The 21841-nt window shown below is 51.9% G+C and overlaps 8 protein-coding genes across 8 annotated transcripts; 3 read left to right on the top strand and 5 right to left on the bottom strand.

Annotated features, from left to right (window-relative positions):
- Positions 1-1388: 1388 nt before the first annotated feature.
- BU25DRAFT_493927 (uncharacterized protein) lies at positions 1389-2910 on the bottom strand (the record flags this gene model as incomplete). The annotated part of the gene is made up of 2 exons (XM_033711742.1): positions 2131-2910; positions 1389-2065 (listed from the first exon to the last, which is right to left on the bottom strand). Exons 1-2 carry the CDS (start codon positions 2828-2830, stop codon positions 1389-1391), a joined length of 1377 nt encoding a protein of 458 aa, XP_033558218.1. The 5' UTR covers positions 2831-2910.
- A 1140-nt stretch (positions 2911-4050) lies between these two features.
- BU25DRAFT_433821 (DEAD-domain-containing protein) lies at positions 4051-5700 on the bottom strand (the record flags this gene model as incomplete). Its single annotated transcript, XM_033708811.1, has 1 exon — positions 4051-5700. One exon carries the CDS (start codon positions 5698-5700, stop codon positions 4051-4053), a length of 1650 nt encoding a protein of 549 aa, XP_033558217.1.
- Positions 5701-6076: 376 nt separating this feature from the next.
- Positions 6077-7824, top strand: BU25DRAFT_399757 (amidase; the record flags this gene model as incomplete). The annotated part of the gene is made up of 1 exon (XM_033704946.1): positions 6077-7824. The coding sequence occupies exon 1, from the start codon at positions 6178-6180 to the stop codon at positions 7822-7824; it is 1647 nt and encodes a 548-aa protein (XP_033558216.1). The 5' UTR covers positions 6077-6177.
- Positions 7825-9996: 2172 nt separating this feature from the next.
- BU25DRAFT_165882 (uncharacterized protein) lies at positions 9997-11631 on the bottom strand. Its single transcript, XM_033700776.1, has one exon. The coding sequence runs from the start codon at positions 11377-11379 to the stop codon at positions 10177-10179; it is 1203 nt and encodes a 400-aa protein (XP_033558215.1). The 5' UTR covers positions 11380-11631; the 3' UTR covers positions 9997-10176.
- Positions 11632-13392: 1761 nt separating this feature from the next.
- BU25DRAFT_424413 (uncharacterized protein) lies at positions 13393-14733 on the top strand (the record flags this gene model as incomplete). The annotated part of the gene is made up of 3 exons (XM_033708281.1): positions 13393-13481; positions 13544-14092; positions 14145-14733. 3 exons carry the CDS (start codon positions 13393-13395, stop codon positions 14731-14733), a joined length of 1227 nt encoding a protein of 408 aa, XP_033558214.1.
- A 41-nt stretch (positions 14734-14774) lies between these two features.
- BU25DRAFT_461519 (uncharacterized protein) lies at positions 14775-16886 on the bottom strand (the record flags this gene model as incomplete). The annotated part of the gene is made up of 2 exons (XM_033710451.1): positions 14775-14803; positions 15299-16886. 2 exons carry the CDS (start codon positions 16884-16886, stop codon positions 14775-14777), a joined length of 1617 nt encoding a protein of 538 aa, XP_033558213.1.
- Positions 16887-17202: 316 nt separating this feature from the next.
- BU25DRAFT_165874 (S-adenosyl-L-methionine-dependent methyltransferase) lies at positions 17203-19020 on the bottom strand. Its single transcript, XM_033700775.1, has 2 exons — positions 18084-19020; positions 17203-18026 (listed from the first exon to the last, which is right to left on the bottom strand). Exons 1-2 carry the CDS (start codon positions 18916-18918, stop codon positions 17548-17550), a joined length of 1314 nt encoding a protein of 437 aa, XP_033558212.1. The 5' UTR covers positions 18919-19020; the 3' UTR covers positions 17203-17547.
- A 980-nt stretch (positions 19021-20000) lies between these two features.
- On the top strand, positions 20001-21813 carry BU25DRAFT_374859 (carbohydrate esterase family 15 protein). Its single transcript, XM_033704073.1, has one exon. The coding sequence runs from the start codon at positions 20155-20157 to the stop codon at positions 21325-21327; it is 1173 nt and encodes a 390-aa protein (XP_033558211.1). The 5' UTR covers positions 20001-20154; the 3' UTR covers positions 21328-21813.
- Positions 21814-21841: the final 28 nt, after the last annotated feature.

The raw sequence follows: 21841 nt of genomic DNA, 5'->3' as shown, positions 1-21841 counted from the left end.
AATCAAAACGTGCGAACGTGCGTCCAAATGTCCGCAAGGCTGTCGACCAGCGTGATCAAGGCACCCGCCTTGATTACCTACAGCAGCACCTAGTGGATGACCTGTTCATGCGAGGGCAGACTGGTCGGCCAATCTTCTACCAACGCTCACACCATTGGCCCTTGGCTTACAGCACTAACCACCATAACCGTATCTCACATCACCGTCCGCTTTCCTTGCGAATCCCATTCTCGTACATTAGCAGCGCCCGCAGTGTAGGACTTTATTAGCGAACTCGGAGTAGCCGTTCGTACCGTTTACGTGCGCAAGCCACTAACCACTGTTAATTCCTAAGCGAAACCTTTGACGATCTCAATTCGGAGTGGACTCCGTCGAATGTCCAAGGCTCGCAGGAACCTGGAATCTTGCTGCGGCTCGGGATATCGATGCATCCGACGTGGGGCATTGAAGATCCTCGAATCCTTATTGCGAGTTCAATGCATCTTCGCTCAAGCCTCAACAGTGTCAATGCAGAGCGCGCGGCTGTCTCGAGGTAGAAGAGCCGCTGTCAGGACGTTGCGGCGCCGAAGACAGGTCAGAGTGGACTCGTCACCTATCTCAATCTCCGCGTGAGCAAGCTGAGAATGAGAATGCTCACGTGTCTTCCGTGATCTTCAACAAAACGACTGTTCCCATGGCAACACAATCGAAGTCTCCGACGATGATGCAGTCAGCACCATCATGATCCACTGTTCCCTTGCTCGCATTTGCGCCATGCTGGTCTCAAAGGACAGATCTACGCCACTATTGATGCGAACACCAGGATGCCGAGATGTCCACCAACGCCGACATGGCATCTCTCAACCTCTTCATCCTTTTGTCCGCTTTGGTGCTGAAACCAGAAATAGCACGTGTGACCACGATAGGGCAATCCTTCACGATCGTCTCCACGATCGCCAAAGCCGCAAATCTCCGAACCCATCTGCAATGACTTTTGAGCTAGGGATGTCTACTTCCGTCATCAGATCAAAGGAACAACCCTCTGAGAACATCCAAAGAAGTTCGGAAAGTATTCAGTCCTATGCTTGGGTTGGCCTATCTGAACACTTAAGCCACCAAGTTCTTCTTTCAGCTACCAAGACTTCAGGCAACTTGACCTGTGCTTTCAATACTCTAGACATGCATTCGATAGGGTAAGTGGTCAGGTATTTGATATGCAAAGCGTACAATTTCTACAAACCTAATTGTCCAGCAAAAGCCGTGAATTATGTCTAGAAGCGAATATAAGCCAAACCACAAATCCAGAACATAAAGGAGTGACATGGACAAACTCAACCCCCAAGCAATGCATCTACAAAACACCATGCATTACACATTCCCTCTCCCATCGTCTTCCCACCTCAACCCATCTACCACCCAATCTTCACCATCCTCTTCGCAACCAACTCACTAGTAGTCATCGGCGCCACCTCCTCGAAATCGACGCTCATCCGTCCGCACGGCCCGTTGCTGAAACTGATCGCGACATCCTCAGGGAACCCACTCTGGCCGCGAATCATGCCCAGGTACAAGCTCTTGCTACCAGCCGAGCAAGTCCCCGCTCCAGGCGCATCGAAGGTTCCAGTGCTGGCCGGCTCGGAAATGGGCAGGGTGCTCATGCCGCCCTTGGAGGAGCTGGAGATGGGTGTCGCGCTGGGGACCAGTGTCGAGAAGCCTGATGGAATGAGACCTGTGGCTGTGGGGAAGAGTGCAGCCGTGTCGTTGCCGGTGGGATACGGGGCGCCGGACGCAGTCGGGTAGGGCAGGCTTGTGTTCGAGGAAGGCAGGGGGAAGGGAGGGATGGAGCTCGAGGCTGGCAGCGAAGGGACTGAGGGTGCTGCCTGGGCGAGTTGCAAGTGGCAGGCCCGAATGGAAGGTGTGTAGAAGGAGCCAGCGCAGAACGCCATGTTCTGGCATGCGATGCAGCAGTTGATGGCTGAAGTGGTGTTGACGACCAGGCTGTTGGCGATAGAGAAGCCCTCAGGGGAGTTGAAGACGATGCGGTCGAAGTAGATTGGCTGGTTGTCGAAGCCTAGGACATTGTTCACTGGAGTGTATTAGTTGTGATTCGGGCGCTAGTGAAGTGTAGTGTGGTGTGCTGGGACTACTTACCAACATTGTTGGGTTGACAGGCCGCGTACTCAGTAGGCTGAGCCTGAACGTCGATGATTGTCTCAGTGACGCTGACTGTTGAAGTGCTAACAGCAGTAGCAGTGGCAGGGACCAAGACTTCCGTCTTAGGAAGGCCGGTGACGATAGTGGTCTCGGTGCTGTTGATGTTGATACTGACACGGCACTCAACAAATGTGGGAAAGACGCGGTTGAGGCTTTGAGCGTCGCCGTTTGGTAGGACGATGAACTCTCCGGTGTTTTCGGCCGGAGTCTTAGGAAGGCGTTTGACTTTCTGAAGGTGCTCGGCGCGGGGCTCGATCAATGCACGTCTGTGACGGCCGATTGCGGTTGGGATAGGCGTTGGAGTTCCTCGGTTGATGAGCGGAAAGAATCCAACTGGTGCAGAGATTGTGGTCGCAGCCGGTACGGAAGTCACGGTCGTGGTTAGTGTGGAAGTGACATTGACGACATTGATGAACGTGGTTGCCAAAGGAGTGACAGTGATTGTCGCTTGGACGGTGCTTGTGATGGCAAAGCTATTAGTTGTAGTCGTTGTAAAGAAAGCTGTTTCGATATTGACTCCGGTACGTGCAGCAAACATGCCATAGCTAGTTGTGCATCGAATTACTGTCTCAGTAACCTCTTGACATTCTGCAGTGGACACAGCTGCAAGAACAGCAAGGAAGAATGGGAGGAGCATCTTGGATGAATGCTCAAAAAGAACGAAGGACTGAAAGAGCTAACGAAAGAAGCGAGAGTGGGCTGCTGGATGGCTAGCTGGTGTGGATGTTGAGGCTGCTATATACTCGTCGTAGTGGCAGCTTATGTGGCGTTAAGGGAGCTCATCTTGCTGTAAATTACGCCAAATAGATGAAGACTCAACAGTCTAATGGAGCTAACGGCTGCAAGTCAACTCATCAGGTCTGTTCCTGAGCTGGGTTGAGGCAAAGGCACACAAGGTATCGAAACATGTCGTATGGATGCCTCGTTTGGTGGAGATTCGAGGCCTGGGCAGCCTTGTCGGTGCTCTTCGTTGTCATGGTGTATTGTCGGCCTCGCACAGTAGCTATTCAGAGCACTTCGATAGTTCCAGTGACTCTCGGATGTCCCTTGAGGATTCACCTTACGCATCCAACACCACCAAGACAGTTACGATTTGGACCCGACGGATGGACGCGACCGTACCGGTGCAGAGGAAGCGCACTTGCGGATCTGGACCCTGGGCAATCGGATGAGGTAGCGAAGGGATGAGGTAGCGAAGGGATGTGGTAGCGAAGGGATGTGGTAGCGAAGGGATGTTGTAGTACACAGCCTCGATGTAGGTGCTGCTTTTCCACGCTCATTGGACTGTGGTCGCACCAATGTATGCGTGACATTGAGGACGATGGATGCCTCGGCTTCCACGGAAAGACCTTTCGACGAACTGTTGCGAGGAAAATGAGCCATTTGGAACAGAGGGGTATTGCGTAAAAAGCAAACAAGAAGGAAAACATCAACTCTTACCAGATATTGAACTTCAATCTGACAAAACGTAGTGCAAAAAACCGTTTTGAAGCCGATTGTGGTGGCGCAACCGTTTATGCGTTCCATGTTACGCATCTAGCTCTTGGAGCCTCCCTTGCCTCCACGCATGTAATGTCTTGCGAAAAGTTTTCAGCCACATCGGCGTTCAGCCTCGCATTTTCTATGGTGAGATATCTACGTTAAATCTATCGAAAAGCGCGGTACCGCAGTATTTGTAAAGGTCGCTCGGTCTAGAGTGAAATCGAGTATGCAACGCCGTCATCCAGAAACGCCGGGTATCATGCAACAGACTGCAGAGGAGGAAAGAGAGGCGTCTTGAAGAACTACTCTTGCTGACGACGCGTTGGTCTAGCGCGGTCAGTATAAGTTGTCGCCTAGCCAGGCTCAGTTCGTGGCTTAAGCCCTGCGAGAGCCAATTCTGAGACCAGGAACACCTTTCAAGCCCATCTTGCCAACTGTGCTTTTCTCGATGAGGGGTGGTTCTGGGCAACCCATAGCCTTTGCATACTCGTTTGCAAGACGTACAAGTTCGGCCGGGCTCAGCTTCAACTTCTTCAAGAATGTCTTGTTGTATCCAAGGAACGCTTGATAGGCTTTGGCTTTAGCCTCCTCCTCCACGTTGGTAAATGCCCGGTCGACGGTTCGCTGATGTTTGGGCACCTGCGAGACGATGTCGACAGGGTAAGGGTTGAGTGGCAGAGTCTTGTTGATCTTGGGGAAGAAGGATTCTTGCTCGGAAAGAATGATGACAGCGCGTCCGTCCTTGCCAGCGCGGGCGGTACGACCGACTCGGTGGATGTACTGCTCGGTACTAGACGGAAGGCCGACTTGAACGACAAGGCCAACGTTGGGGAAATCCATACCACGGCCGACCACGTCAGAAGCTACCAGGATACCGCTTGTGGCATCCTTGAACTGTTGCGTGGTCTTGGTTCGAGCAGGTTGCGACATTCGGCTGTGCAGCTCAAAGAGTCTGAACTGAGGCAATGCATTCTTGTATAGGTCGTAGAACAAGCCTACGCCGTTGGCAGTCGTGCCAAACACGATCACCTTGAAGTCGGAGGGGTTCTTGTTATATTCTTCCTCGATCAAGGCCAGAAGGGCAGCGAAAGTCTGGGTGACCGTAGGGACAGTGATGAAGAATTGTGGGACGCGCTCGTGGGTTGGGACCTCGTTGGGGTCCACTGTAGAAAGTGTGGTGTAACCAGGAAACAGTACACACTTGGCAACGTCCATAACATCTGGGTTCATGGTGGCGGAGAAGCACATGCCCTGCCATCCGTCGCTCTTCGGTGGGATGCGACGAAGAATCTTCTTGACTGCTGGTGCGAAACCGGCGTCGAGCATCTGGTCGGCCTCATCGAGAACGACAGTCTTAACATGGGTGAACCTTTCGCGAACCTCCTCCTCGCCAAGGATATCGTCGAGTCGGCCAGGCGTAGCAACAAGGATGGTAGGGTTGCCGTTCATGAAAGCCTTGAGGTTTGAAGCACGAGAAGTGCCACCGAAAGCGGTATGGGTTTCCATCTTTCGTGGCAGGCAAGCAGTGACACCGTTGGCTTCCTTCGCAATCTGCAGCGCCAACTCACGGGTAGGGCAGATAATCAGAATGCCAACCTTGCCTTTGGGGGGCGCGTTTCCGGAAAGGAGGTTCTGGATAGCGGGCAGCAAGAACGCAACGGTCTTGCCAGTGCCGGTTTTCGCTTGCACGATGCAGTCAGATGTGATGTTTGGTAGCTCGGTGAGAACCTTCTGCTGCACAGGCGACATGAACTCAAAGCCCATCTTGTCAAGACTGTTCAACAGCGCCTTATCCAGTGTGCCCGCCATCTCAGAAAATCGCTTCGCCTCAGCATTGCCGGTGGACGTGCTATACATCGCCTTGACATCGACAGGACCGGTAGCGCCCGCCTCCTGCTTTGTAACATCTTCGACCTTTGGGCGCTTCTGCTGCTGGGCGACGGTCGAGTGAGGGTTGGCTGCGTTGTTGGGAGTAGCGCCGCTGGGCCTGGGCCGGTGCCACTTGCGCTTTGGTGGTGGAGGCATGTTGGTGGAGATGTGCCTGTGGTTGTAGGTAAAGTGAAGTGTGCTGTAGAGGCGTAAAGTATTAGTTGAAAGAGAAAGATGTGCTGCAAGACCAGAAGGAGCGAACAGAGAACGTGGAATAGACTTCATTGCTTTCACAACCTAGTACATACACAAAAGCAGCCCTATGTAGGGACAAAGAACGAGTATGAGAGAATGGGTCTTACTGCAGAGACTGCGTCGCGTCTCAGAGGCAACAATAAAAAAGTTCCAAGCGCCGGCGGTGAAATGACGCCGGCCGCTGATGTCAGCATCGCGCTAACCCCTGGAGGACAACAGAGGAAGGAGCACCTCTTACACCAAGCAAGACATCTCCACCTTCAATTGTACTCTAGGAATAAACTGTACACGCGTCGTGAAAGTGCCTGAACTAAAAAGAAGTCCGACTGGGGTCATACCACTTCGACAGGATTGCGATATTCGCACCAGTCTGCAGTCATGCCTGCTGCTAAGAGGAAGTCACCAAAGTCATGGACCGAGATCGCTGAGAAAGCCCAAAGTCATCGAGATGTTACAATAGCCAGTCTGTCTCCATCGGCACCCAAAGTGCCCCCAGATCTGCCGAAGAACGTCTTGCACATACCCGAGCAATTACTAGACCAGTCTGTTCTATTGATTACGAACCTGCCTTTTGAAGAGCTACTTCTGTGTCTCTCAACCGGTCAGCTGTCCGCTGTTCAAGTCACAACTGCTTACCTGCAACGTGCTGCCGTTGCTCAAGGTCTGTCGAACTGCCTGACAGAGCTCCTACCCTCTCTTGCACTAGATCGTGCAAAACAACTCGATGCTTACTTTCAAACACACCAGCGTCCAATTGGCCCACTGCACGGTCTACCTATCAGCTTGAAGGAGCATCTTGGTCTCCAAGGTCTGCGGTGTACGACTGGCTACGTATCGCACTGGGACACCATCGCGAAAGAGGATGCGCACATCATCCAGGTACTCCGAGATGCAGGCGCGGTCTTCCACTGCAGGACAACTATACCACAGACGATGATGCATTTGGAGACAGACTCGAACCTTTACGGCGTCACGACAAACCCCTACAACAGCAATCTGACATCAGGAGGCAGCTCAGGCGGCGAAGGTGCACTAGTCGCTCTTCGTGGCTCTTGTCTGGGCATTGGTTCGGACGTAGGCGGTTCAATTCGAAGTCCAGCCGCTAATTGTGGCGTCTACGGTTTGAAACCAACAGCTTTTCGACTGCCGACTGATGGCTGGGGGTACATGATGGCGGGCGCCGATACCGTCGAGACTGTGCTGGGCCCTCTCTCGACTTCGTTGCAAGGATTAAAAAATTTCATGAAGACTATCATCGACTCAGAACCTTGGCTTGCGGAGCCTGCGCTGATACCGATGCCCTGGCGAACGTACTCTGTCCCTACTGACAGGCCACTGCGGATAGGCGTGCTATGGCATGACAGGATTGTGTGGCCGCATCCACCGATCACTCGCGCCCTGAAGCTGGTCACGGACGAACTCAAAGAGCACAACATCGAGGTCGTCGACTTCGCGCCCCATCTACACGATGAAGCCTGGGCGATCTTAGCATCGCTCTACTACCCCGATGGCGGAGAAGCCGACTCTGAAGACATTGCGTCCTCTGGCGAACCATGGCGACCGCTGTCCAAATGGATTATCAAAGACAACCCGTGCGTTAAGAAGCTTTCAGTCGGCGAGCTGGCGTACTGGCTTGAAGAGCGTGAAGCATATCGCAAGGAGTACGCGCTGCACTGGAAGAAGCACGGTATTGACGCGTTGCTATGCCCTGTAGGCCCTGGTGTCGCGCCAAAGCACAATACGGCGAAGTACTGGAGCTATACAAGTCAGTGGAATTTGCTCGATTATCCTGGGCTTGTGTTTCCTGTGTGTAAGGTCGATATGGCGAAGGATAAGTGGACTGGTGACGAGCAGCTACTTGGTGAGCTTGACAAGGAGAACAGGAGTCTCTGGGACGCCGAAGAGTTTCATGATGCACCTGTTGGACTTCAGCTCGTGGGCAGACGATTCGAGGATGAAAAGATCGTGGGCATTCTTGAATATCTCACTGACAAGATTGGTCTACCACAACAGGTGTTCTTCTGACATCTCAAGAAACGTTTCCCACGACTCTGATTACCTGTCGATTTCTGCTCACGAAATTGATGTGGGAAACAATTGTATACGCATCATACACGATCAAAGAACTCAAGGTCCTTCGAACTATTCTACAGTCTACTGAACGAACCACATTTACAACATCCAAACCATTCATAACATGCCAATGCAAACTTCCGCTAACACTCACAGGAGCGTATCATTAATCGTTAAACGAAAGTTAGGATCGTTTACCACCCGGGGCTTGTAGAACTGAAATCGCACCAGATACGTCGATGTCATACTTGCTCCAGCACCCGCATTCAATCCAGTACCTGCGCTCATTGAAGCACCCGTACTTGGTCGTATTCTGAAGGAGAAGCAAAGATGATCTTGAAACACCTTAGTGTTTTTGTACAAATACTGTATAGCGTTGGCCTTGGTCAGCCAGCCGCCGTCAGGGTCTTGGATTGGCATTCGATCCCGATTCACTATAAGGACGATCTCAAGCCTACCAGGATGGATAGGTTCTGATGTATAAGATGCCGAGTTGCGCAGTCTGGCCAGCGTAGCTCTCAAGAAGCGCCAGAGGTGGCACAAATCCCCAGCTCGAAGGGCGATTAGAGCGGCGCCGGACGTGTCGAGGGCGTATTGCTTGAACCTGGTTGCTCGCTGACCAAGAATGGGGTGGGCCAATTCACTCTCATGAAGCCTGGCGAAGATCTCGCGACATTTCTAAGGGTCGAGAAAGTGGTGGGCTGATACATGGACAGTTGATGGGCCCACTTTATCATATTTGCGCCACTTCGGGTCATTATTGTCCTCGGGATCAAGCTCCCCTGCCTCCATACTACGGTGGAGTCGCTTCAGCTTTACCGCCCCCTCGAATATGTACAAGAGTCGAGGCAATTGTCTGATGTTCTCGAAGTCCATCACGATCTGCGCAGGCTCTGTTCGATCTCTTATCCAGCAGTAGCTTCGTTTCAGCCCGCGTTCGTCGACTGAACTGTACGCCCGCAGAGTCCAAATCATGCGTTCGTCAGGTTCCAATTGGAGATCCAGAAATTGGCACACGCTTAGTTCTTGTACTTGCTAGCTCATAAATCTTTAAATTAAGCTCGATTGGCAACATGTTGAGACTCGAGCCAGCAGGCAACTGTACGGGCACTGGGAGGAATAGTGGTATGACGGGTTCTGACCCTCGTCTAACAATTTATCGCCTTTTCATTCCGATTGGGGACCTTCTCCTCTTCCTGTTATCTTCTGCGGCTGTTATATGACCTTCTCTTTTGTGTAGTTTGGGCGAGCGATTCTTTCGCGCCGCGGACGACTCGAGGTGGCGGTTGGTACCATGATGTGCTAGGCGCTGTGCTGAGTGTCTGGCAATGGTATCTTGCTGTTTGTGTTGCGAGGGAAGTGTAAACGTAGGGCGCTGAATTTATCTTGCCCAACATGTATTGCGGCGTTACTACCGTTAGCAAGGCTTTTATCATCAATGACAAAGGAGGTATATCCAGAAAGCAACAATGCTGGGTCTGAAACGCTCGTGCTCGATGCCCTTTGTTTGAATGAAGGCTATGGTCTATGCCAAACTTCCTCAACATAGAATAACTTGGTGTATCCAACGATCCTGGCAATGCGTATGATGAGGTGGATTACGGAGGTCAGGTCAGCCTCAGTCGTGGCAGATGGAGACCTAACATAAAGAGTGTTCTTACAAACCCAACTGGTACTAAGCCTTCCTGGTTGCCTCGACATGGCATGCTGCGAATGTTGGGGATATGCGTGTCTAGACGTTGGGGTCGATGCTACACTCCTGCCCCGCTGAGCATGCGGTATTTCCATTAAGACAAGTGCCTTCACCTCCAAAAGAGCCAATGCACTGGAACGATGGGAATGGGCCACGACCTGCGCCCTTTCAGTGCATAAGCCCACTACGCTTCCTTGTTGTAAGGCGTCCTTGAGTCGAATAAGATAAGAGCTTCTGCATAGAGTGTTCATCGTTGACAAGAAATGGATGACTTGAATGCTTGCGAGTGCGCGCTGATGGTCACTGCTAGTAATGCGTTGCTCCTACCTGAGTCACTCCGCGACTGCGTTATGTGCTGCAAGACTCGAACACGCAGGTATCACCGTCCCCTTAGCCTGATAGCAAGTCTCATACAACATCGGTGCATCAAATAGTTGTTCGAATTTACTGGAGGACTCGAAGAGATACAGAGCTGCATCAACTGCTGTCGAAAATACTGAGAACGCCTAGTTGGCTTTTCTGAGATTGACGTGACGAATAAAGTCTCCCTCAAATGCAGAATCGTCATAAAACAGCAGGGAAATAGCAAAAATGAAATCGAATTGGAAGATTCAGGGGTATCGAACGCCACATACAGTAGTAATTGGAACACCAAATAACCCTGTTAAGGCCCACCACCTAGCCAGCTTTTCTCCCATACGAGTCTGTAGCGCGTGGTTGACAGCATAGTGACGCCCCCAGCGCCGCGAGAATATGCTCAGCCATGTGTAGCTCTGGGCTGGTAACAATATACCGGTTTTGACCATGCTATTTGCGTGGAGATGCGGGTGCTCAGTAATTGACTTTGCGCGGAGCTCCGCTGCGCTCAAATGCGAGCAGTTGGCCGTCGATGACCAAAATAGCCGGCTCAGTGGCTCTCTCCCATCGAAAAATTCCGCGTTAAGAGCATCCGCATCGATCGCTGAATCGCGAACGAAGCGCATGTATGACTTGAGTGCACGCATTACGTCGTTTGCGCGGCAGTCCGAGAGTTGTTTGTTCTCTCTCCAGAGCAGTGATGAGTGATAGGGATGAGAAACTTGTCGGAGGTTGCCTAGGTCTCCTAGTATCCAATGTGCATCGTCAGCCACAAATATATTGCTGGATTTGATGTCATCGTGGCAGTAGCCAGCTTCATGCAGATTCCCCAGGGTATGGAGCAGGCGTTCGAAGGTTGGACGGTGGTGCGCGTCGATGTCTCGATAGGGTTGTTTTTGCTTGCGCGCTTCGATGGCCAAGTCTTTCAGATTCCCACCCTTTAGCAATGGTGTTACGAGGTGCCACTCAGCCTGACTCGCAGAAGATACTGCCATGAAATATGCTTGGACTGGCAGAAAGCCATGAAAAGAGGAAGTCGCATTGTGCTCGGAACCTCCAAAGTACAAAGACGCTGGAACCTCAGTCGGCCACACCTTGTCTGTTACGCCTGGCGCACAGTTGCGGAAGGGACTTCGTCCGGGCGTGAATGTCTTAATCACTGAGTCCTGGTATACAAACGTCTTTCCTTCCCGACCTTCGCCTAAGTTTCTCCATGCTGCCCGATTTGCAACGAGGCGGTCTTGAAAATGTGCGCTTTCTTCGTCTGGCATCCATGTCTGTTCCTTCGTGAACTGTAGAAGTTCAGTTGGCGAATACTTGGCCGCAAGCGCCTTTCGGTAGATGAAGAAGAGGTGGTACTGTTTGAATAGTACAAAGATGAACAGGACAAGTGCGAGTCGATACCGCAAGTGACAGAAGGATCGTTGCGGTATCGATACCCTGAAAGAGCGACCCATCTGTACTGTTTCGTAGGATGCTGTACAAGTTACTGCCTACCTCCACGCTGTTGCACACAGGACGGTAACCCAATCAATCAATCCACGCTGTTGCGCCGTCGACGGCTCTTAAGCAAGCTGAAAATCACCACCAGATTCTGGAGAAAGAGGATCTGAGACTGCACCCTTGAGCCGTCTCTTCAACCGGCTTTGGCATTTCTTTCAACTTGCGCGCAAACAAGCTTTCATGGAGTCCATAGTTTGCCAGTGGCCCCTGAGCGCGTTCAGAGCTGGGTAAATGTGATGCCGACGTCAGTGGCTACAGCCATTTATAGGCTGAGGCGGTGCTCATGTTTGCTGTCAAACGCTGGAAACAAGGAAGTGGTAGGCTCTTAGTGTCTTGGAGGTCTCGAATGCCGGCCACAGCCTCGGATTGGTGCTCACAGCGCCAGCGCATCGAGAGCTCAAACACGTAGGTATATCCTCTTTCCTGTCATTGTGGAAACGTGAATTTCATCATGTTGTATGCGGTTTAACGATTTTGCCGACGTAGTGCCTGTCAGATGCCGTGCAGGAACGAAGGATTGGAGCCACGCGGTTGAGTACGTGCGCCTTCCTTCGCGTTGTTGCGCGCCCCACTCTCGGGGAACAGCTCCACCGCACCCGCTCGGCTTTTCCTTGCTGACAGGCAGCGATACCCCTCAACGCCCTCGTACTTGTAGGGTGTTTGTATGCGAATATTTGTAAGCGATGAGGACTGTCACTGATGAAGCCTAATAGGCTGTTCCCATAATCATGACTACCAAGGCTCAATCGCCGCAGAACAGGACGCAGTTAATCTCGCACTTCGATGGCTTCAAGTAAGGACTTCAGCTACGACGCATGTTACGTGGCTGATGGTATCAGGGCTCGTGACGAGCACAGTGCCGGCTGATCCAGTGTCTGGGACAGACCTGTGGGATTGCGGAAGACTTCGGCTCTTGTGAGCTTCCTGTGGACTCACCCGCTCGGTGTTGAACTCGGCGCAAGCACACACCCACTGAAGGCCTTCCTCCCTGTAAGATGAATTTCGCAGGACCAGCTCCATATCTGGTTATTCAACAACATGCAAACATCGGAAGATGACTGACATGATGTGGCAATGCTGGCGCTGAACGGCATTGAAGCGTGGGACCTGGAACGACAAATGCGAAGATCGAGTCCCAACTCGCTAAGCCATCGGATGACAATTTGGTAAAGGAGAAGGCGATCCGAGCCTGCGGCTGAAAAAGTCGTGCTTGGTGTCTTCTTCCGACGGGGCTGGGAGAGTCAGATAAGTGCTAGCTTTGAAGGCTTCGACATCATCTATGATTACACAGTGAGCTCTGCACTATCATACCATACGCACAGCGTTGACGAAAACCAGTTTCTCTGCGCCTTGCTACCGTCGATGCGACATGACTGGGCGCGGCGGTCACCGTTGCTCTCACCCGTCACTCTGACCTTCTGCGTTGACATCTCTATGCAGGGACTACGCACGGAAAGTTAAAACACGTTCCCCGGACCCATGTCATTTGTTCTAGGTTGAGCACGTCGGCGCTCGCTAATATAGAATACTTACCTCATCCGTCTAGTGAAACTCGTGCGCCTCCATTATATCCGTGCAGTCCCCGCCACAGCAGACCAATTCGGCAAACTTTCTTTGCATCGCAATTTTCTCGTTCGCTCAACTGAGGCAAAAGATCAACCGGGGACATCAGAAGGGGAACTGAGCCTTGCGCTAGAAGTGGTCCTTCAAAGGAGAGCGGCACGTACAGAGTCATGTCACTTGGATTTTAGTATAACCAAGTCCTATGGGCTCCTGTCCAAAACCTAATACTTCTAGTTTCCAGTTTCTCCTCGCCGACCTGCTTTTAAAAAATGAGACACTATTATTTTGCATAGTCGTTCACCCACAGTTTTTCTGATACTCCACATTTGGCCGGTTTCAATTCCGCAGATCTTTATTCGCTTGTTCGCTTGATACGAACGCGCCAAAGAATCAACTACACGAGCATGCAAGACCGAGGCGGGCAGGTTACGGGCGTTGCCATAACGTTCCTCGTCTTGACATGGGTGACCGTTGGGTTGCGATGCTATGTGAGGTTAGTTGCCGCTATCCCGCAAAGTTTCCAATGTTCGAGCTATAGGCTAACGCGAACCTCAGAACAGTAATTGTTAAAGGCTTTGGACTGGACGACAAAGTAATGGTCGTTACACTGGCCTTTTTCACAGCATACCTTGCATGCCAACTCGGCGGCGCGGTACATGGAACCGGTCAGCACCGTGAGAATATCACGGATGAGGCTGCGCAAACTGCGCTCCGTTACTGGTTCTTCTGCGAAGTGTTATACACAATCACAACGTCGATCTTCAAGATTGCCATTGGACTCTTCTTGCTACGCATTACGATTGTCCGAGTCCACATCTGGATCATCCGGATCATTATGGCCGTCGCAACATTCGTCGGAGTCGCGTATACACTGCTTGTAGTATTTCAGTGTAAACCGATCTCCTATTGGTGGGATCTGAATCCCAATCACACAGGCACATGCCTCTCCGCATCGCTGGTCATGAACTTTACATATGTTGTCTCGGCGTTGAACTCATTAGCGGACTGGACTTTCGGTCTCCTACCCATTTTTGTCGTAAAAGACTTACAGATGAAGCGCCGCGTGAAGGTCATCGTCAGCGCGATTATCGGCTTAGCAGCCATGTAAGTCTCCAACCTGGACCACTCAGTTAATGGTGACTAACATCTACATCAGTGGCTCAACCGCAACAATCATCCGCCTTCCCTATACCTCGACCCTCAAACCCTACAAAGGCGATTTCCTCTACCGCACAACTGACTTCGCAATTTGGACCACCGTGGAAGTCGGAGTCGGGATAACCGCCGGCTGCATCGCCACCCTAAAACCCCTCTTCAAAGCTGCACTGGGCTCCACAAGCCAAAACTCCGGTATGCCGTGGTCCAAAACACCAAAAGGTTTCCAATCGAAAACCGGCGGCTCGACATTCGGCACGCAGCAAGCGCTCGACGACCTGCGCCCCGCCGCCGAGCGTACGATACGCACAACAACAGTCACGGGTGGGAGGGGGAGTAGCAGCGATGAGGAGAACTTTCTAGATACCGGGTTGCTGGAGGAGAGATGGGAGGGGATACGGAAGGGCGTTACGACGACAGTGACGACGGAGGTAGCGCCTGAGAAATCCGACAAGCAGAGGGGAGGGTATACGTACGGTACGTCGAAGACGAATAAGAGGAGGAGTTTTAGTCTAGGGCAAGATAGTAACAGCACATTAGATGATGCGGAGAGGAGTAAACCCGTTGGCACGTTTAATCCGTTCCAGTAAATCTGGAGACGGAGCTGTGTCAGAAAATAGATGATGCATTCTTACAATATCGTGCTCGAAGACTGCGAGACTACAGTCCTGTCAAGTGAATGACCAGAGGGGCATGCGCCTTCTCAATGACTGCCCAAGCAGTTCGTATAGAAATTGAAAGTCAGGTAGGGCGAGAGTGATGCGGAAAGCATGAGACGGTAGGCACGATATGGATAACAGCACACGGAAGCCACCACGCACAAAGTACAACACGGAAAGAAATGATGTGGAAGGCACAATTACATGATTGCAACGCAACGTTGAATGGTGGAGATGTTTTGACTATTAGAAGCTCTATAGAAGTGTAATCAGCATAGTGCAACTGACCGTTCATCCCACTTTCATGAAGCCAAGGAAAGTGCTTGAGTGTATGATCTTATTGTATTCTAACTATGCAAACGGCGCTCAACGCCCTTATGCTACTAATATGCAGGTCAATGCCGCTAATATCAAAGGTGTGCCGTAGCCAATCTGGTATCATTTCCAACGCCCAATATCTCAATAACTCAAATCGCAGTAGAGCCTTAAGGCATACCCCACTGTCCACCGACAACATCCAAAGCGCCCTCTACGGCTTCTTCGAGTGCTTCTACTCTATGCCTGAGCACACGGTTCTCCTCACGTTCCTTGCTCAATCGACCCCAAACAGAAGCTTGCGAGCCGCCTTCACAGTTAGCGCAGCCCCAGCTTTGGACGCTGACTGATCCGCCTCTGGGCTTGTCGTATGTGCCACCGCGCTGTAAACTTTGTACTTTCTTGTGCTTCGTTGGTGTAACGTCGGCTTCAACCTCGAGGATGGAGGACCGGTCGGTGCCTGTTGGGCTGAGGCAGTTTCTGGAGAAAAGGCTGGCGACATCGGTGTCGGCATCAGACTCAAAGCCAGAGTCGACGCTGAGCTCCGAGTTCGAGACGCGGTTACGGCGGCGTGGTGTGTCCTGGCAACTGCACTGAGGCTGGCTCCTGATGAGGGCAAGGCTCCTCTTGCGCGCAGCCTCCTCTTCTTGTCTGGCATGACGCTCGAATGCCAGATCCTCCATCAGTGTCCGCATCTGCTCGTCTTGCTCGGTCGCCCTCGCTGCCATAGTCTCGAGCTGCATCTTCAAATGACGCGCTCTTGTCTCTGCCTCGTCCAACTCGTCGTCTTGTGCGCTTTGTTCTGATTGTGCGTCAACCAGTGCAGTGGACAACTGACGATATGACTTCTGGTAACGAGACAGAAGGGCTTCGGCGTTTGCGAGGAGGTCGTTGAAGGATGATGGTGCCAGAGGATCGGCGGAACCATGAGGGAAGAGAGCTTGCGAGATGTTCAAGTTCAACAGCTCGTCGTCGGCGTTGTGGTATGCTGGTGCTGGGGTATGCGAGGGCACTGCCGCATTCTTCTGTGTGGATAGTAGCCAAGCAAACCTGCTACTAGCAGGCGATGGATACTGTGACTTCGTCGGTGTCGTCATCTGTTCAGACCGAGCTGGGGTTTCGGACGTCGCCCGGGTGTGTGTCGGCTTACGGTTGAAGATGTTCATGGTGTTGTGTGCCTCCTCCTCTTCTTCAGCCTCGGATTCAGAATCGGAAGAATAGTACTCCGAAGGGACTTCTGAACCCGACTCTGAGACTGTGTCTTCGTCCTGCTGCTGAATACCAAGCTTGACAGGTGCAGAAGATCCGTTGAACCAGCTCTTGGTCGAATCAATTGCGCTCCTCGAAGGTAGAAAGCTAGCCAGCGACTTGGTTGGCGAATGCGATCGAATCGATGCTGCGGAAGTATGTTGTTGTAATGTGGATGTTGCGCGGTTGAGGAAAGTCTGGCTATTGTTGAGGAGCGTGCCTGTCAAGGTGCGCTGGTGGCTGCTGCGGCCTGCACGGGGATAGTCTTCGAGTGGGGAAGGTGAGTCGCTGTGTGGATCGTAGGCAGTCGCGTTTGAGGTCAAGACAGAAGGTGGCGGTTGAATGGAGGCAGAAAGGTCGATGTTGTCCAAGTTGTTCAGCTCATCGTCGGCGAGCGGCGCCGTGAATTGCCTCAGTGGAGATGTTGGAGCCCTTAGTCCTCCCCGCGCAGGAAAGTGGGCTGCACGTGAGGCCTGAGGAGGAGGTTGAAGCTCGAGCTCGGGAGAGGCTTGACGAAACATAGTTTTCTGGTTGATTTAGGGTGCACGGATTCCTATTTCGAACACCAGTTCCTCGATCCGTTGACGAGCGAACAGATGGAATGACTGTCTTGAAACGCAGTGTTGTTGTTGAGAATGGGGTATCCCGGTCGACGGCCACGCTATCGATAGTGGGACCTACAGAAGCGCGAAAGTAAACAGGCGGTCAAGGAGGGTACAAAGGTTGGATAAAAGGAGGTTTGGTGAGCGATTGTGCAACGAGGTGCTGCAGATGTTTGGAGATCAGGTTCAAGACTGGGTGTCGCACGAGGGAAAAGGTGCTGTCATGTCTCTGAGATTAACAACGTGGTTGGCAGGTGGCTGGCAGACCAGGTTTTGAGGCTGGACCACTGAAGCGCGTCATCTCTGTTCACCGCAACATGCATCCCATCGCTAAAAAGCACCAATAGCCCCATGATGTTGGTTTCTAGACAAGACCATCTTTAGAATGAGGCGTCCCGCTCCAGGAACCTGCAGTAGTTCTCTGCAAGAGTTTTGCGCCGTCGTTGCGCATGCAAAACTCGTCAGTCCGTAGCCTGCGAGGCTGTCTAAATAAAGCTCACAGAATTCGCACAACCTCAACACCGAAACGTCCAACGTCACTGAACTTTGCAGTCGCTGACGTTCAGGCCACCGATCCTGTTCATTTGCTTTGGATCAGATGTGCGTCTTCTGACGTTCCCCATCGATCAGCTCCGTCCTCAGCCAGCATGAGCCAGGGCGCTTTTTCGCGGAGGAAGATGTGCCTCTTGACGATTGGTGGTTCGCACTTCAGACTTTCTAGGTCCAGGGAACTCATTGTCAACGACACCTCGTCTTCACAGAAGGAGTAGACCATCGTAATGGGAGCACCGCACCTCGAGCAAAAGGACCGCTCTGCACTGTCCGAGATCTTCAGAATTTTACGGGTAGACTCCTCCGTGAAGACCAGCGCATTCTTCGATACGCCCGTGAACGGAATATAGGCAGATCCAGATAGTTGTTGACAGGCACGACAATGGCAGAGGACAATATCCTTGGGTCGTGCAGTCGATGTGTACTGGACACCGCCGCATCTGCAGCCACCCTTGAAGATGATGCCATCGCCAACGGTCTTCGGTACGTATCTCGAGCCGTCAGCAGCTTTGAGGAGTGTCAGCATTTAGGGACGATGGTATCGGGGTCGTGGTTTAAGCTTACGTTTACGCGCCACTCCAAGGAACACAGAGTCAACTTCTTCAACCTTTCCATCGATTGCCAACTTTTCCCACTCCTCTTTGTAGACATCCTGCGCTTTTCTCCTGATGTCGTTGTTTGCGAATGTCCTTGCAACGTCTTTCACAATGACGTTCTCAACGAAGAAGTCGTCCCACTGCTCCATGTCGTATGATCGCCGTCCGTATCCAGCTTGGTTTTCCACGGTGACCACTTTCTCGACCTCTAGGCCAGCAGATTCGAGGATGTCCTTCAAAGAGGATTCCGATTTGCTCCAGGACCTATTGTAAGGCATCGGCAAGTCCAAGCGTCGAGCAACCCTTTCGAGGACCATACCAGCAACCAGGTTTCTTGGATGCGTGGCGTCCAACGCGATAATACCTCCAGGCTTTAGAAATTGCGACCAGTGCTCGATCGCAGCCTTTGGATCTGGAAATAGGACAAGAGCAGAGGCAACAGTGATGACATCGAATGTGCTCTCCTTCAGGGCTCCCAGCTCTTCCAGATGTAGCACATCTCCTTCCAAGAAGGTCACATGCGAGTACTTATCACCGGCTTTTCTTTGCTTGAACTGGGCGACTCCAAGCATCGATGGAGTGACATCGACGCCGATCACCTGCCCAGATGGTCCGACAGCATCTGCCTCGAGGAAGGAAAGAAGGCCAGTACCGCATGCGAGATCTAGTATCTGTTGACCAGGCTCGATATCGACGTAGGAGATGAAGCGGCTGGTGAAGTCATCATGCCAGGTACCGTCGTAATTCAACGCTCTTGATTTGTAGAACTCGATGGCACTGTCTGCTTGTCGTTTGCTAGCCATGATGAAGGATAGGTCTTATCCTTAGGAATGCTTGAACTAGCGACTGTCGATGCTTTGAATTGAGCTGAATGGGGAAACGGCCCGACTGGGTTGAGAAAGTGTAACTCGAGTGTACGCTCGTACCTCCTTCGACGCTCGAATGCAACCTTTGGGATGAGTTTCTTTACTCTTGACAGCGCAGAGGGCCCTTGGATTGTGTAAGTTCTTACATCGTGTATGAGTGAGGGGTGCCGAAGACGACGGCTCGCACTAGTGCCCGTATTGGTAAGCTCGACTGATTAATCTGCCCATGTGTCTCTACGGCTGCTCGTTCTTCCATCTTCCTCTTCCACAAACTTTGCGAAATTTGCACAAAGTAATAACATAGTCCGAAAAGCGATGACAGTGTACGTGCCGTTATGCACCGACGTACAACGCGTTCCACAATCGAAATGCATCTTCCAGCAAGGACGGTCTCGTCGTACATGTCCCAATTGCGCAGCATCTTGGGTCTCTGACATAGAAGGGCTATGAAACTTTAGAGGACACCGAGTGGCCTCGAGAAAGCGTCTTGAATCCCGCAAATTGACGTTTTATTCGAATTGACCCGTTCCTGCGATGGCCAGGCTCGTTGCTGGTCTTCGATATGATATGCACACAGCCTCAACGTAGACGACCACTCGTAGCAGCTAGAGACATTGCTCTACATTCTTCGACTGAGTACAGTAGTTTTCTGTACACCTGTGCCGATTGATGGACAGGCTAAAGTCAATGACTTGAGACGGCGGCTCTACTACACCCCGCACCCTGATCTACAAAGCAACGGCACAGCAATTGTCCAACGACCATGTTGGGCTCAAATTACAAATTGAGTATGTCCGAAAGCGGACGATAGAGTCGATGCTATGCTCTAGGAGTAGTTGTCCGCCAAGAGTGGTAGAGTGTGCACCCATTTCGATCACGGCTGAAGGGAGAAGCGAGCACCATACATGTTCTTCCAAGAACGATTCAGGCATCAAATTACCACACTTTCAATCTCCAACATCCACGTTGCCGATGACCGTAATCGCGGCTGGTCGCACAGTACTCAACAGTGATCAGTACTAACGTAAGGTTTACGTTAAGTATATTGTGGCAAGTGACCACTTCTACCGCGGATCTTCAAATACTGCACAGCAGTTCTCTATAAAGAGAGAGTGGTTGTCCACTACTGGATACTACCAACCCTCGGAAAGTCAAGTGCCCGACCTTGTTAACATGAAGTTCTCCATCATCGTGCCGCTGCTGTCTGCGACGGTTCTTGCCGTGCCTGTTGTTGAAGAGCGCCAGGCGACTTGCAATGTCCCGACTAGTTTTCCAACAACCGCGAACGCAAAGCTGCCGAATCCCTTCAAGTTCTTTGACGGCAGGAGTGTTACCACTAAAGCCGACTTTGAGTGCAAGAATCAAGAAGTCAGCGCAGCGCTGCAAGCCCAAGAGCTTGGCGTCTTCCCTCCTAAACCATCAAGCGTCACTGCTTCTCTCTCTGGCAATAGCCTCTCCATCACTGCTTCTGAAGCCGGCAAATCGATTACCTTCAGTGTCTCGATCCAGAAGCCCAGCGGCTCAGGACCATTCCCTGCTATCATCGCATACGGCGCCGCCAGCCTACCCATCCCAAACGGTGTCGCGACCATTATTTTCAACAACGACGATATTGCTGCCCAGCAGGGCCAGAACAGCCGTGGTCAGGGCAAGTTCTACAACATCTACGGCTCAGATCACAGCGCTGGAGCTCTCACTGCTTGGGCATGGGGCGTGGACCGCATCATCGACGCTCTCGAAATCACACCGAACGCTGGCATCGACCCTAAGCGCGTTGGTGTGACCGGCTGCTCACGCAACGGCAAAGGCGCCTTTGTTGCTGCAGCTCTTGTCAAGCGTATCGCACTCGGTCTTCCACAGGAGTCGGGCGCTGGTGGCGCTGCTTGCTGGCGCATCTCAGACTCCGAGAAGGCGAAGGGCAAGAACATCCAGACCGCTTCTCAGATCGTCGGAGAGAACGTCTGGTTCAGCCCGAGATTCAACGCGTTCAGCACCAAGGCCAACACTCTGGCTGTGGACCATCACCAGCTTGCGGGTATGGTTGCTCCTCGTGGTCTGCTCGTTATTGAGAACGAGATTGATTGGCTCGGTCCTGTGTCCACAACTGCTTGTATGAAGGCCGGCCGCTTGATCTACAAAGCGCTTGGTGTGCCTGACAACATGGGTTTTACAGGCTCTGGCAACCACAACCATTGCTCGTTCCCTTCGAATCAGCAGGCTGATCTTACTGCCTTCATCAGCAGGTTCTTATTGCAACAAAATACCGACACGGCGAACATTGAAAAGGGTCCTGGTGGCGCGGATGTTGGAACGTACATTGACTGGACGACACCTACACTCACTTAAAGCTACAACTAGGAGCAGCCATAGCAGGGGAAGGCTGGAGGGATTCGCTCACATGTATATATGTTGATACGCGTGATATCGCACCTGAATTGCAATTGGAATACGTATGTGTCTCAATTCAGGCTCTCCAAAGCATGCTCACACCAAGCGATGTAGGTGAAAAGGACGACTCGAGTACCTTATCCATCGAGCGTCTCTCAACACCATCATCGTGATGACGTAGGAAGCCAATAATCTATCAGTGTAGGCGTGTATGCATTCCAGGGAGATTTCTAGGCACGGATCCCGTAGCAAACTGTTCTCGGAGCATGTCCAGACGTGCAGGAAGGAAGTTTGATGTTCCTGAGGTCGTCGTTGGACGTGGAGGGGTCACGGTCGCAATTGCACTCCACTGGTTCGCCAATCCAATCTCCGCCGTTGGTCCAAACGTTCGACCACGTACAGGTCAGACTCCGTCTGAACTGATGAGATCTTCGACAGGACGTTCTTCACGGTGAACATGTGTAATGAGCGA

The sequence above is a fragment of the Macroventuria anomochaeta genome, assembly GCF_010093625.1.
Source record: "Macroventuria anomochaeta strain CBS 525.71 unplaced genomic scaffold BU25scaffold_33, whole genome shotgun sequence".
NCBI classification, from domain to species: domain Eukaryota; kingdom Fungi; phylum Ascomycota; class Dothideomycetes; order Pleosporales; family Didymellaceae; genus Macroventuria; species Macroventuria anomochaeta.
Note: the sequence above shows the minus strand (reverse complement) of the source record. Positions and strands in the feature narration are given on the sequence as shown.